Source organism: Rhea americana, unplaced genomic scaffold (genome assembly GCF_003343005.1).
Source record: "Rhea americana isolate MKP2758 unplaced genomic scaffold, rheAme1 scaffold_19, whole genome shotgun sequence".
NCBI lineage: Eukaryota > Metazoa > Chordata > Aves > Rheiformes > Rheidae > Rhea > Rhea americana.
In genome coordinates, this window is record NW_028186038.1 from 6,439,700 (window position 1) to 6,455,440 (window position 15,741).

The window sequence follows — 15,741 nt, forward strand, 5'->3', positions numbered from 1 at the left end:
TTATTTCTGATTTGGTTTTAAACAAAATATTAAATGTCATTAATATTAAAAGTTGTATTCCATGATATAACTGTACAAAGAAGGATAGGCAGGTTGAATTCACTCTGGCTAGCTTCAGTGGCCAAAATTATCTACTACTGTGGTACTGGTCACTCGCTACTTCACAAAATTTGCTTCTTAGTAGGTTCTTTAGTTTTGGCACAGTGTAAGACTACCATACAGTTTATATTCCAGAGTTGACTATTGTTTTGGCAGCTTGGAATGCAAGCAGAGCAGCTCCCATCTGTTCACACTTGTGCACAGGGGGATGCTTACAAGTCAAAACGTGGATATAGAAGACATTTAATGTCAAAACATGGTATGATTTTTATATTATTTTCCTTGGGTGTTAGGAAAGGATATAATCAATTAGCTTSAAAATCTGACAGAACAAGTCTAAAAGTGTTGAGAAAGTAGTCATTCAAATAAAAGTTCGTTTATTTTCACAATCTTTCTTTTTTAATCTTACTTTTGTTTGACCCCAAGATGGCATCTTGACATATGTTAGAATGCATTCATGGAAAATCAGTCTTCTGATAGCATATTAGCTTGTAACTGCTAGCAGCTTCTTCACAGTTCCCTGCCCATGTTGTCTCTTGCTCTGAATTTAAATGATTTTTCCTGATGTTACTCAATCCATTAAATTTTGTAGTGTCCTGGCTCACTTTTTCCATCTTTATTCATAGCAGTGTTGGCAGTGCTGCTTTCCAACCGGTACTACGGATTGTTGTGGTGTACTTGTTTTGACTCCAACTTGTCCATTAAGCTTGTTTCCTCTGTGTTGTCGTTCCTGTTTGTTTGTAGCGACTGCATATAGGAAAAACAAAGTATAAGGTCTCTTGTATAAAGTGAAGCATTTGCTGTGGTTCTCAAGCCATGGTTTAAAGTCTTTTCATTCACTTTTTTCTAGCATATTGATCTGTTGTGCTCTAAAATATATAATAGAAATTGAATTCTTTTGTAGTCTCATTACTACTATTTGAACACCTTTTCTTCTTCTTTTTTTTTTCCAGTGCATTAGATATTTTAATCTGGAAACATTTTAATTGTGTATTGTCATACAGATATCCATGAGTAATAACTGTTATTGTTAACTTTAGGATAACATTTTTGTGCTTTTTGGATAAAACGTTATTATATTTGACTTCTCTGCTTTAAATAAGAGCTAGGAGTTGTGTTGGAAAATGAGGAGAAACTTTGACTAAAGAAGTGAAAGTGACGTGGAAGGAAGTAGATGATCCTCTTAAATTTCCCTTTATGTATGTGTATTCTCCATGTGGAGTAATTCTGGCATTATTCCAAAGGCCTCATTCCCTGTGTACTGATATTGTTAGAATGAAATAAAATGTTTAGATAAATAAACTGTACTTCAAAGAATGTTATTTTTAAGTATTTTTGCAGTTAGCAGCTTTTGCATATATTTTTGTTGTATCTGCTATTTTTTTCTTTATTGAAGAAATTTGATACGCATTGTTATTTCTCTTATCTAGAACAAAGAAAGTGTGTCTGCCGTTATTACTGATCTTAAAGTTAAAATGGAATCCGGGGAATGTTCAAGTGTAAGCAAGTTTGTATCCAGGTAAGTGGATGGGGGTGTGTCGGTGGATGTTCTTTTTTTTGCTTGTTTGTTTGTTTTTTTTGATGGGCTTTTCTTTTCTTTTTTTTTCTTTCTTTTTTTTTTTAAGTTCTTCTGTGGGTTATGTGATACTAAAGACAATATTGAGCTTTTCAGACTGAGTTATTTTCTTTTCCTAGTAACGTGTTATCAGCCCTATCTAAACACTTTCTATCCTTTGTCTGTATCCCCTGGGAGAGATGTTGAAATGAATGCAGTTTTTAAGGCTTGAAAGGACTATTATGAATTCATGTTAAATGGAAATAAGGCTTTTGATAATGTATTCTAGCTGTGTGGAATAGTTAGGTTCAGAGAAAGATACAAGTATAGGTGGGTAATGTGGGTATAGTAATGGCTGAAGTGTACATCCTAAATCCTTCTCCATTACTTGGCTGTTTAATTCTCTGCTCAGCACTGCATTTCTTTTACTTGTCTCTGGATTTCTTTCACAAATGTTTTGAAAACAGTAGCTAATAATAATTTAAAAATCTGAATAGTATATTTGTACAATGGTTTAAGAAAACATACATATTAAATCTCTCAAGCATTTGGCTACATATTTTTTTTWAAAAATAGTTTTCTGGGAGGCGTCAGCTACTTTTGATGCACAAGGTAAATAATGATCAACTAATTTCCTTTATCTCTGGTATTCCACTGTGAAATCTGCTAGCAAGCTACTCTGAGAACAATCCTATTAATTAATACTGGGGAGTTGACTTGTAATCTTAATCCTGTTCTTTAAATGATTTTAGTTTTGGGTAGGGTAAAAGGCAGGCAAATGGGGGAATGGGGAAAAGATCTATTACATTACTTGTGTTTTGGTTAGCTTGTACTGAGAGCTRAATTTTTCTTTAAGAAGAGGTTTAGTATATCCATACAAATCTCTGCTACTAAAGTTAGTGGAATAACTGAGAATACTAGTTGACYGCTCACTGAGAAGCAGGATTTAGGAAAGGAAATGACCCTGTGTTTTGGAAGTATTTTGGCAGAAGTGTCTTGGAGCTTAATAATAATAGTAGATAGGAATGCCTCAAGTAATGCCAGGCTTTATTTCATCCTATCTTGAGTACTCCTCTCATGTGCGTGTCTCATTGCTACCCTGGTCCTTTTCCCTATTACACTATTCCCTATTCATTAGTAAGTGTAAGTTTTCATGAGTGCCGTAAGATGAATTAAAGTCATATTGTAACTAAAGAAAGCAATTCTGTTCTTTCCTTAGCAAGTATTTGCACATCCCATTTGCTATCCTTGCATCAGTGTATATACTTGTGAAGCTACAAGACTAGTAGGATCAATATAGTCATTTTGCTGAAAAAGTAATTTGGCAACCCTCTCTACCCCTCCCCCTGCTAAATACCTTCAATCAGTTGGATACGATGTATAGATCTGATTTGTCCTGCAACTTCATGATATTTAGTGCTGATCAAAGTCAGAAACTACATGGCCAGAGTGGGAATAATGTTGGCAGTGTCTGTTTTGACAGCAGCTCATAGTAGATTGGTTCAATCTGACTGCAAGATCTCCCTTTATGGCTTCTTTTCTCAATCCCCTCTTTTTAGYTAGTTTCAGTTTCTTACTTTAAGTCAGTCCCCCCCTTTTCATTTCCAGTTTATCTTTGCCCAGCTAGCCCTTTATTCTTTACTCAACCAGTTGCTCTCAGAATCTTGGTTCCCAAATCTCACTCTCCCCTCACCAGTTTGTTTCCTTCTGCCAGTTTCCTGTTTTCTTTTGCCTCCTTGGCCCAGGCTTGCGAAATCCATTGTCTTGCTCTGTTCTGTTTTCTCTGGTGGCCACAATTATTTTTTTCCTCTTTAACATTCTGATTTTTTTAGCTTCATTTTTCATAATGCATGACAAAAAGGAGTCTTTTAATAGCACAGGAGTTGAAAACTTGGCAAACAGTTGTAATTCCCAAGCCTATTCTGCTTTGGAAGAAAACAGAAATTTTAGAGCACTTGAAAAACACTCTTTTAAAAGAAACAAAATTCAAGAATTTAATTTATTTTCAACTGGATACTGCTGCAATATATAATATGTATTTTAAGAAGACATACAGTTCTTTAAACATTTTGTGACAATAAAAATGTATATACAAATGTAATCACATTATTTATTCTTCTGTTTTTGAACTTTACTTGAGTTCCTTTTGCACCCATTATCACTTGAGGTATACTTGTAGTGTTGAGGACCATGGTGTCTGTAACTGTTGGCAGTCTTTCTTGTAGACTTGATTTCCCATTACTTGATTGAGATAGTTAGCTATTGCATAATTATGTAATCAAATAGGTTTTTTTGGGGGGGGGAGGGAGTAGACATTTTGAGAACTGCTCCTACCTTTTACTAATTAAAATTTAACTGTCAAAGTGAAGGATTTGTGAAATATTTGATTTATACTAAATATTCCATGGGTTAAGTATCTTGGGAGTGAGGGAAACATGCACAGCTGTAAGAATCATTCCTTAGTTTTATGTGCTAATGCAAGAAGTCTTACTGCACTGAGTGAAAATATATTTCCTCTCTTAAAATAACGGAGGAGCCTATTCCTTTTACAATAGTTAAGTTTTTTTAATACACTTTTGTATTTTGTTGATAATGATGATAATACTTTGTAAAACTGAAATGGCATTTGGGTAGGAGCATATCATTTTAAGCTGGTACATAATTACTTTCTGTCACTAAATGTTTTTTGCTGTTTTGGGGTAATTTCTCTGTAACATGGATGTTAGCTTTGGAAATCAGTATTTTCCACTCCTAGTGTGTTTTTTTTTTCCTTTACACTCCAGTGACATTTTGTAATGTTTAATTCTTTCCTAAAGCAGGCTGAAAAGGCTTAAAGTTTTAAATGCTGAAGCCATGTGCATGTTAAAGCAATAATAGTACTGCTGAGGAATTAGACTGATTTTGACTAGTTAGGTATTTACCTAATCTAGACCCAGTATTGTTGGTCTACGAGAAGTTTAAATGCTAAGAGAGACTTATTTGAAGTGGTGTTTTTATGTTTGCTCTCCTGACAATGCAGAACAGCATTTATATTACATGTATATCCACAGCAGAACAGTTTCTTCCCCACCCCTTCTAAGGACTGAATCCAGTTTGCTATCTTAAATTTAGCCAGTTTTGTATCTGTACATAAGAGAAGTATATATTCAGGCATAACAAGACCCATACATCATACCTTCTCTTTCAAAATTATCTATTTTGAAACAGAGCTCTCTGCATAAATTGATTCTATGTTCTGCAATAGAATTCAAAATAATCTTTTGACTATGTTARCGTAACTTGCTGCTTGGTTGTCTTGTGCAAGATGTAGCTGCTCCACTCGATCCAAGAAGCCTTAATGCCAGATTCTTTTTCTTGTCTATTTTCCTTAAAACTCTTAAAAAATGCTATTCTGTGATACAGTTGAGGAGTTCAGGGATGGCATTACTGTATTGTAGTTTTGGTTCTCAAGTTGGATGTTAACAGTGCTGTTAGAAAGTCACTTAGCTAAAGATGAGAGATGAAAAGGACCCTATTACCTAGTGAGTTTCAAGTATATCAGGAGTCAGGAATTAGAAGTCTYAGTCTTTTATCAGTGCTTCTTTCAACACTATAGTTTCTTCTTCCTGTCTTTACCCTTTTATGTTTTTTAAAATCTGCTTGATGCGCCTTTGTAGCTCCTAAGCATGTGCCTGATTGTGCTTCAGTTTGCATCAACTTCTAGTCTGCCAACAGCAGTTTTGATACTCATTTTACCCTCCTCTCGGGAGCACACCTATGCCTTTTGCAGGCTACCTTTTACATTTGAAACTGATTCTCTGAACAGTTTAGCCAAAATTACCTCTCTCTGCTTGGTGATCTATCTGTAAAAACCTCTATCTGCTGTATTGCTGAAAGAGTAAGCAGAGAGGAGAGAGAAATAAATTAAAACTTAATGCTAAAACAGTAGGTGACTAACAGTTGAAACTAACAGTTGCTTAGATACTGCTCCTTATCCTCTGGTTTGTGATCTTCCTTTAAACTAGATAAAGTGGATACTCATTAAAATTGCTACTTTTTAAAAAGATTTTTTAAGTATGTAGTTTTGTAACAAAACTTTGTACTGCACCCTTTCACATATGTAGATTTTAAAAGGCATACTGCAGTATGTTTAGAATCATGTTCACTATCCAGTGAGATGTAGGCAGTCATTACGATGTCTGGATTGTCTGGATTTTTACCATACTACGTGTTTTTTTTTTGTTTGTTTTTTCTTTTAGTATGCCCCATTACTAGTTGTGGTTAAAAAAGCTGTTCAGAACATAAAGCTAGTCACCTATTGTAAATCAGCATGTGTCTACTTCATTTCAGGGACTCAGCCAGCATTTTTTTTTTTTTTTTTTTTTTGGCCTGCTTTTGTTGGCAGTTATGACTAGCTTTGGTAACTTCCTTTAATGATGCTGTTCTTTCCAGGTTAGGATAAAACATGTTTGGGATTTCTTTTACATTTTTAGGATCTGAATGAACTTCATATATTTTTCCTAGTTTATGTTTATGTAGTACATTGGAGTTGCCATTCTTGTATAATAAGCAGATTTGGGTATGAGACAAAGTTCTCCCTTGAACTGCTGGAATGACTTGGTAATACACTTTTGCAACTGTTCTGTTAATAGCTTTAAGTTTCTGCACTCAGGTGTGCTGAAATCCACCCTTTGCACCCCCCCCCCCAAATAGTTGATCTGAAATGGGAAGGATTTTGAAAGTCAAATTTACATGTGCAGTGTCTATCTCGGGGTGTAGCTCCTCTGTAACCTTCTGAAATAATCCAGAATGTATGTCAGGTATCTTTAAGATCTTTCCAGGCAAGTTATGTAAATCTGTAAAAATGCTATGTTAGTAACTGAAACAAATCTTTGTGTTTTCGAAGCAGTGTTTTGTTAGGTATCTTTTGACAACAGCTAGTGGTCTGTTTCATCTGACTGGTTTCGTATCAACAATGACATGAAGATTTGTCACCCTTACAATTAAAGAATCTTGTCACTTCAAGTGTGCTGACACTCAACTTCTCATACTAGTTTTCTTAGCTTTTGTGGATTTTTGCATCTTTAGCAACAAGAATTGTTCTTAGTACGTACTGTGCAAGTGTTCCCGCTCCCTTTTATCCGCAATGCTGGATGGATGCTTTGTTATTTGGCAAATTCTATCTTCCTATATTCTCTCCTTTCCCTTCTCTATCCTGATCTCATTCACAGTCTAATACAATATTAGGATTTTGAAGAACAGAGATTTTTGTTCCTTTTTCTTAAAGAGAAAACCCCTCAAACCAGCTCCCCTCTTACTTTCTCTAAAGTGTTTTCAAGTAGTTCAGCCTCATTTTCCTCCTTTGATTAAAAATATATATACAGGTTCTCAGCTCTAATGATGGCCTTTATTGTGCTGTTAACAATAGAGTGATTAAGGCCCCTTTAGTTTGTGATGGCATTTGTCTTAAGTAAATATGTCTCTTAATTCACTTGGTTCTAGTGATAGTTGTTCTAAGATAGATTTTTGCATCTGTTACTACTTCCTTGTAACTTGCTTTATTCTCTTGTTGCCTGCCTGCCTTCCTGGGCTGTACGAGGGAATGTAGTGGCATGCAGCTAAAAAAGAAAAAAATGTTTTGCTTACGTACACGTTAGTTGATGTACAAACTAACATAGTTTTCCTGTGAGGACATAACAGTAAATGACGTACTGAAAACTTTCTGACTTTGAAAGAACTTTAGTGCCTGTGATTAAGTAGAAAAATATATCACTTATTTTTTGCTAGTGTATTTTCAGTGCTCTAACTGGACTTACAACTGTTTTTCTGAGGCAGAATTTCTATTGTAAACAGAATTTCGTGACATAGACAAGCATACCAGTCCTAGTGTTTGGTACATTGCAATGTCTGTTGTATGTGGAAATCATAAGTACCTTATAGACTGAGAGAAATAGCAGTGACTGCTCAATCCAAGTTAGTAAGTTATGTTACTCTGTGGTGTCAATTTGATATTTTGCTGTCCTGTCCGGAATACTCACCTGTGCTTCAAGAACAGCTTCTATTTTCAAAATTGCATCTATTTTTCCCCAGCTGCAAGAACTGATAATTAGTCAACAATGTAACATTCCTTGGTTCTGTACTTAGTGGAGTGTTTAGAACGTGTTTGGAAATGACTTGAATAGTAATGTCATGTATATATTTCAAAATGTTGTTTTTTAGGAGGGGAAGCTTATGTTTAATTCTGTGGATCAGATACTGTGCATATTTAATTTTGAAATGGTATTGCAGCTTAAACGGTTTAATTTCTGTGTAGCTGAAACAAGTACATGTAGGAAATAAACTTCCTTATGTTCTCAGTGGAGTATCTGTATTTTTTTTTCCATGTTTTGCTTCTACTTTTAATTTGACTTTATAAGTAGAACGGAAGCCCTCAAATCATAACTACTTAGGTTTAGCTGGCATCATATATTATTGCTTTTCTCTGTTAACTGAGGTCAACAGAAATGGAAAAATCTTATTATAATAAGCATGGAATCATTGTATGTGATAACTTTTCATTTTATGTTGTTCAGTCTCTGAAACTGGCAAAGCCAGAAACATAGGGTTTTTTCTTTTTCTCTTATGCTTCATCTGTTGTATTGGAAATTTCTCAAAACTACCAGGAGTAAAATGAATACCACTGACCGTTCTGTTTTCAGAGGTATTACGGATGAAAAATTAAATATTTGCAGTAATATAGYGCTGTTAAAACAGTACTTTTCCTCTGCTGTGCAGAATCACTGAGGGAGGTTCTGCAAGAACCAGCACAGCTCCATGCAGGCTTGTTAGTACTTGATAGAACTGGCCTGGCATTACTCTAACATCCCTACACTGCACTTCTCAGTCACTGAATTATCTGTGTCTCCTTTTTACTCACCTRTTATCAAGAATGTGACCGTCTTCCACGGTGGCAAATAAATTGTGATCTAATTGTGTGCTAAAAATTTTGTGTTCAGTCTAACATACCATGTATGATTTAGTGAACAGTCAGTCTTGCTTACTCCAGTTTCAAGGTCAGTCTTGCAAAGTTGACTGCAATGCAAGCAGCGATAGATAATAAATGTCAATCAAAGATTTGGTTAGTACAACAAAGATTACAGGAATACTGAATATATAGTGATGTAGTTTACAAAGTAAGAGTATTAGAGGAAAAGCATAAAGTCAAAGTAACATTTTACAGAAACACCACTTGAATTTACCAAGCTATCACATATTGTATATAGGACTAATTTTATTACTACTTGTTTTTCCYGAGGAATTCTTCAGTTATTCAGTATCTATAGCTTTTTTCCTGTCARGATGGATTTTAATGAATTCTGGCTTAAAAATTGAACAATATTAATGAGAGTCTTGGGGGGGGAAATGCAAATTTTAGGCTATAGAATTGATGTTTCTGATTAGCATTGAGATAAAAGATATTTTTATTCTGCAGCACTGAAGAAAATGGAAATCTTTTGCCATTTTTCAGAAGCCTTTCATCTTACGCCGATTGGTATGAACATCGTAGATGCACCTTCCTACATTTCAAGGTAGTGTCTATCAAGCCTTTCTATATCAGCACTCCATTTGGCTCAGCACTCCATTTGGCTCTTTAGGCAGTTACTGAATAGCAAAATTTTAAGACAGAGAAACAAAGGTGAAAGTAGCATTCTTCAGTGGAGTAGTTTAATCTATTGTTGTAGTATGCTAAGACTGATTTTTGTCATGCTACTACTCCTGTGAGGGTGAAGGAGATTTTATATATATATATATATAAAATGTATGTGTGTATATATATATGTATGTATGTATATGTATACATATATGTATATATATGTGGCTTTTATGTGGAGGTGAAAGCCAATTTTTCATTGGAATTATGTTTCATAGAATCAATAAGGTTGGAAGGGACCTCTGGAGATCATCTAGGCCAACCCCCCCTACTCAAGCAGGGTCACCTAGAGCATGTTAGACAGGGTTGCATTCAGGTGGGCCTTGAAGATCTCCAGAGAAGGAGACTCCACAGCCTCTCTGGGCAACCTCTTCCAGTGCTCTGTCACTCTCACAGGGAAGAAATTCCCCCTCCCGGTCAGGCAGATCTTCCTGTGCTTCAGTTTCTGCCCATTGCCTCTTGTCCTGTCACATGGGACAACTGAAAAGAGTTTGTCCCYGTCCCCTTGACACCCTCCCTTCAGGTACTTGTACACTCTGATCAGATCCCCCCTCAGTCTTCTCTTCCCCAGGCTAGAGAGGCCCAGTTCTCGCAGCYGTTCCTCATAGGGCAGGTGCTCCAGCTCTGCCCTTTGCTTCATTTGCACAAAAAGAGAAAAAGGAATCAAAACAAAACGACTTCATCGTCTTTTGGTATTTAAATGTTAGTTTTGACAAGCTAGATCTGTCTGTTTTCAGGGTGTTTTCAGGTTTTGAGCAAGTTTTCAGGAGACAGCTCCTGAAGTTCTGAAAGGCTTTACCTGAATAGGAGATAAACTGTTCCTTACACTCAACTGGAAAATAACACTAATTTAGAACTAAATTCAACTATTATTTGGCTTGTTTGCTTTGCCTTTATACTGATTTTTAGCCAAGTGAGTATTCCTCAGGTGAAAGTATTATAGTCTTACCAACATAGAATGTCATATATGATGAATGGTTAATGTTAGAAGAGGATGTTTAGCTACTTAGTTGTTCTATATATTAAAAAAAAAAGGGGGGGGGCAGACATGCCTACTGCAAACAAAAAACCTCAGGAAAGCATTAGTACAAGACTTTCTCTGTAACATCAATAAACGTGAAAGGCTTCCATTCTGTAGTGTAATTTGGAGTTCAGATATGTTAACGTGTAGCAGAGATAACATGCTGTTTTATGTCAGCTGAACTCTGGCTCTTAGTCCTCCTGTCTTTGGTGAATTCCAGTTACTATGCCTTTACTGTGAGCTAAGGCCTTGCACATAGATACTTGTGACAAATTGTCATAACCTGCACCTATATCTGAAGTGCTACCAGTTCCATTTATTAATATATGTACTCTAAGTATTTTTTGAGATGCAATAAATAAGACATGACTATTCCAAAGATAGAATCTAATTAATTATCAAAAATATTTTATTTGGAAAATTCTTTTTTTTTTTTTTTTGACAAGAAATCTTAACTTATTTGTGCTTTGGTTCTTTAAGGAAAATAAGTAGCAGTAATATTCTATCACTGCAATGACTTTGGGAATCTTGACTCTTGCAACTGTAGTTGTAATATTGTATATAACAGTATGTACTTTTAAAAAATTGTATACTTACATTTAAGGGTTTTATAAGCACCAAGCATCTAATTTTAGAAAAATAAAGAATGAAACATCAAAAACTGCATTAAAGGAATGGTACTTTTTTAGGTTTCATTACTGGCCTGTGCTTGCATTGGAAAAGGTTTGTATGTAATAAAGATGACAATAGTGGGGTATCATGTCTAACAGAGAGGTGACCTGAACTGATTAGGAGACCGATCAGTGCCCTTGAAAAGTATTGTGAAAATGGTGTAAATTATTGTGATCCTGTTATTTTCCTATAAAAACAAAGAAAATGTGTTGGAGTATACCTTGAAGGCATGAGATTCCATTTTCTTAGCTGGATCATCTTAGATTCTTGGATGCTTATTATAGTCTATAAGCTTGCTCATTCTTTGGGTGAACAGACGTGTTTTCCCCTTTTAGATCAAAATTTTCAGCTGTAGCGCGCACAGAGGTTTTTCTAACTATCTTGGCAATATTGTTTCATAGTTCCGAAATGTCAGCTAGTGGAATAATAATCATAGTGTTATTTGTTCATTAATACCAGTGGCCATACTAAATAAAATACACAGTATGTTACTTTTTACGTATCTAGTATAATTATTTTTCTTTTGTAGTCAAATACGCCAAGCTTATTTACGTGATTATTATCTACTCTTGTATATGTTCCACATGATGCTCGTCTCTTCTTTTTCCCATTTACCTTTTGTAACTGCTGCATAACAGGATGTCATTGACTTCCTTCTGAATATCATTCTCAATGTTCTGTATTTCTGTTTACAGTTAAAATTAAGTGCAATATTTATTGTCAAGGGTGCAATATTTATTGTCAAAGGTAGATCTTTGCTATCAGTCTTTCATCCTGTGAAGGTGCATTCAGAGTTGTAGACTCAGAGTAACTCTGCAAATACTGGTGCAATATTTATTGTCAAAGGTAGATCTTTGCTATCAGTCTTTCATCCTGTGAAGGTGCATTCAGAGTTGTAGACTCAGAGTAACTCTGCAAATACTGGCAAACTCTGCACTGTCTTTGCTTTTCGGTGGAAACATGAAATGGAAAACTGCTTTTGTTCCTATTGGTTTTTTTGAATCTGGTAGGTCCTTCTGAGTTGTGTGCTGGCTTAATTAATTTATACTATAAATTAATCAACAAGTTGAAAGAAGTATTAACCTCTGATAATATTAAAAAGAAAAGTTTCCATCAGCTACATAATAAGATGAGCTTGTCTAATCCTGACTGTTGTGATGTGAGGACTTTTTTAAAATTGTTCTATAGTGAGATAAAACTTGAGGTAGAGTGCTATGGGATTTATTTGTTTATCTCCTATGACCAGCTTCACTGATGGTCTTTACATCAGTGGTATAAGCCTGGTGATAGCAATCTTCTTGAATGATGTTTCAGGGAATAGCAGTAAATTTCACTCATTTTAAAATCCACTGTGGAAATGAAAAAGTAGAGGGGAGCTACATGGTTACTTTAAGTTGTCGTATGTTGTAAGGAAAAGCAATTTTAAAAAAGTATTTGTTCAGACTCTACATGTAAAGAATGAAGTGATTTTCATTCAAAACCAGATTGCTAAGGAGTATATGTGTATTTGTAACTTAATATATCATGGTAAGTTGTGTGAAAGGGACTATCAGAGTACTTTTAATATCTGCATAAAAATAAGTGCATGATACTACCTTGTAAATATTCACAGACAATATTAAAAATAAAATTAGTGTGTAAATCTTGTATTTTTTTTTTGAACATGCTTGCTGGATTTCAAGTGTGTAGCCACATGATTGTACAGTACTACAGTGAAAACTTATTTTAGGTGGGTTTTTTTTTGTTTTAGCTTTTTTTTTCCCCTATTTTTTCTTTTTCTTTATATAATTTTTGTTATTCTAAGAAAATCCTCAAAACTACCCAGACTGTTAAGGTACAAGTAGACATTGCTGCTAATAGTTTTTTCAGTGTAGAGTAAGAACAGGGAAGATAGCTTTTTAAAAATTATTATTATTATTACTAATTTTGATACATGAGAAGAGAATAAAGTAGAAGTGATTGAATAATTTAATAATGGGATTTTGAGATGAGTTGCAAGCTTCAAACAAAGTTGGACATTACTGTATTTCTAAAAGTTAACCTATCACAAGTGGCAGTTTTGTAGTGAGGGTTTTCAAAATTGTCAAGAGTAATGGTAATGGTGAGATCGGTAACTTGGATCAAGGAAAAGAGCGATTTAAAGTGTGTTGATTTGACTGTAAGCAGACTTCTGCAGAAGGCAGGGACAGGTTTAAGTAGCTGTGGGTAGAGCAAAGTTCACTTATAAGCAGTATGCACACTACATCATATATTCCTTGATACAGTGCTTTGGTAGCTGTGTTTCTTTATCAAAACAAGTTTGTCTACAGCTCGCATAATTCACTCACGCAAAGTCACGATTGAGTATACCATTGCCGCCCTCCGCTGCTGCTCCTCTGATAGTGCTTTAAATAGCTTTTGAAATGTTCTGCAAGACCTAGCTTATGTTTTTGTATTTTTCCCTCTGTGATACTTGCATAATATTGCTTGTATGTTTATTATGGCAATGCAATGTGCGTGCAAAATGGATTTTACAACCGCAAATATGTTCTGATGCCTTTATTCTGCGCTGAGACTCAACAGTTAAAGTATGTTCACATTGCAGTGAGAGCAGATTGTTGAAGCTGGTGCTGATAAACAAGAAAAAAACCCAAGTTTTATTGGTAATACAGAACAGAAACAAGTGTTAGGAAAAAATAGCATAATGTACATTCAGCTTGATAAAAGTACTGGTCACAAAAATAGAAGGCTAAAATTCCTGCATACTGAAACCCTTCTCAATTAATATTCTGCTGACTTAATTTGCTAGGAATTGGTGAAGGTAAATTAAAGCTTATTGGATAATTTACTGCCTGCACAAGAATCTCTGAAGAGACCACTTCGCCACATCTGTTTGTTCACAAAATATTTAGACTGTTAAATAGATGTTACTGTTGATCTTTAGTTCTTATTAAATATATAGAACTTTTTAAAGGAAGTATTAAGTTTTTTGTGGTAGTGATTATATTTTAATATTTATGTGTAAATATTACATAAATGTGCAAATACTTACGTATGCACAAATTTTTTTTCATAGAGGTAAKAGGAAGACTTGATATTTACTAATCTCATTAAATTTGGAAAGCTTTATTTAGTAATATCTAATTGAGATGAGAATAAAATCAGAGACTTACGTATTATTATTATTAGAAAATGAAAATCAAATCCTTGCTGTTGAACTAGGATTTGTTATCAGATGCATTAAGACAGTGGAATTTTTCTTGTTATATTGGGCAGTTTAAAATGGGAGGGAAAATAGGAATTATTACTTTCTTGAGTTGTGAGTTCAGGACAAAATGTTTTTGTCTTTTGTAACTGTATCCCCTTTCAAGAAGATGAACCCACGGTTGATACTTGATATAGTCACTTAAAAAGATTATTAGGTTTCAACACTCCTAATGGCAGAGCATCAGTATGTTTAGAATTAAATGTGCACTTAATAATTCCCTGTAGCACAAGCACTAACAAATCAAGGCTTACCTAAATAAGATAAAAATAGTTAATACAACATATCTTTTAAAATCAGTATTCTAGTTGCATAATGATACATTATCATGCATTTGATGCTATTTCTACAAATCAGAAATCCATAGTAGCTTTAAAGTTAGTATGACATTGATCTAGTAATAAGAATTAGCACATTTTTTGCTGTTCATTTATCTGAAGAGCTTTAAGCCCCTAATATATATTTGGAAGGAGAAACTGAGAATGAAAAGTCAGCAGAGATGTATGGTTGTCATTAGAAACAGTATCTTCTGCATCTAATTATGTATAGTTGAACTGACTGTTGATAACTTCGTACGTTCGTTTGCCTTTTAATAGACTGTATAGTTGAAAGAAGTCAAAGAGTAAAATTATGCTAATTGAATTTGCTTGAAATTAACAATACAATCAACTTCTCGATTTAAAGATCTAATTTGATTTTCTTTTCCTAATGAGTGGAAGTATTACTGTACAAAGACATTTCGGTTTCTTTGCACGGCGCTCTAGCTGAAATCTTTAATTCTTTTACAAGTAAAATAATTAATACAATTTTGCTATTATATTCTGTGACGTTTCCTTATCAAGAAAAAGCAATGGAATGATGTTGAGGCTGTATCACTTGGAGACATGCTGCACTGTACCCTCACTGCTGTGTTAAAATGGGAAGCTGAAAAATGAATTGAAAGAATGACTCTTGTGAGTACAGCTGAAGAAAAATTTAGAGGAGTGCATATGTATGAATGAATGTGTGTGTGTGTGTATGCATATAAATACATATATATGAATATATGCATGTGTGTGTATATATATATTTAATATATGTATATATATTCCTTACATTCATATTTGAGAGTGAATGTGAATTTTTTTTTAAAGCAAAATATTTAAAGACGTTTTAGCGCATCTTTGAAAAGTTCTACTTGCTATATTGCTTGGTACCCTACGTCTATAAATGAATTTTGTTCATTTTTGACAAACCAAGTATTTAAGGAAGCTTTAACACATCTTTGAAAAATTCTGTTTCTGAACATAATCTTATTTCCATTACAACTTTCAATTGAGCTTCAAAAAGTGTAGTGAATAAAGCTGCATTTCAGATCAAACAAATGTCTGATTGGATGTCAGAAATGTTTTTCATTTATAGCTTTACCAAAAAATATTTGGGGTTTATCTGAAAGTATAATGTAATGTTTTTAGTGGTTTTTTTTTTTTTTTTTTTTTTTT

At 34.3% G+C, this 15,741-nt stretch overlaps 1 protein-coding gene across 2 annotated transcripts in view; it reads left to right on the forward strand.

Moving 5' to 3' along the window:
* The window catches only part of CENPP (centromere protein P), a 153,645-nt gene that overhangs the window by 5,682 nt on the left and 132,222 nt on the right, over window positions 1-15,741 (forward strand). For both annotated transcript variants that reach the window (XM_085302482.1, XM_085302481.1), the window contains exons 5-6: window positions 1,530-1,618; window positions 9,105-9,201. In XM_085302482.1, coding sequence (XP_085158608.1) covers window positions 1,530-1,618; window positions 9,105-9,201 — 186 coding nt within the window. The remainder of the gene's footprint in view (window positions 1-1,529; window positions 1,619-9,104; window positions 9,202-15,741) is intronic.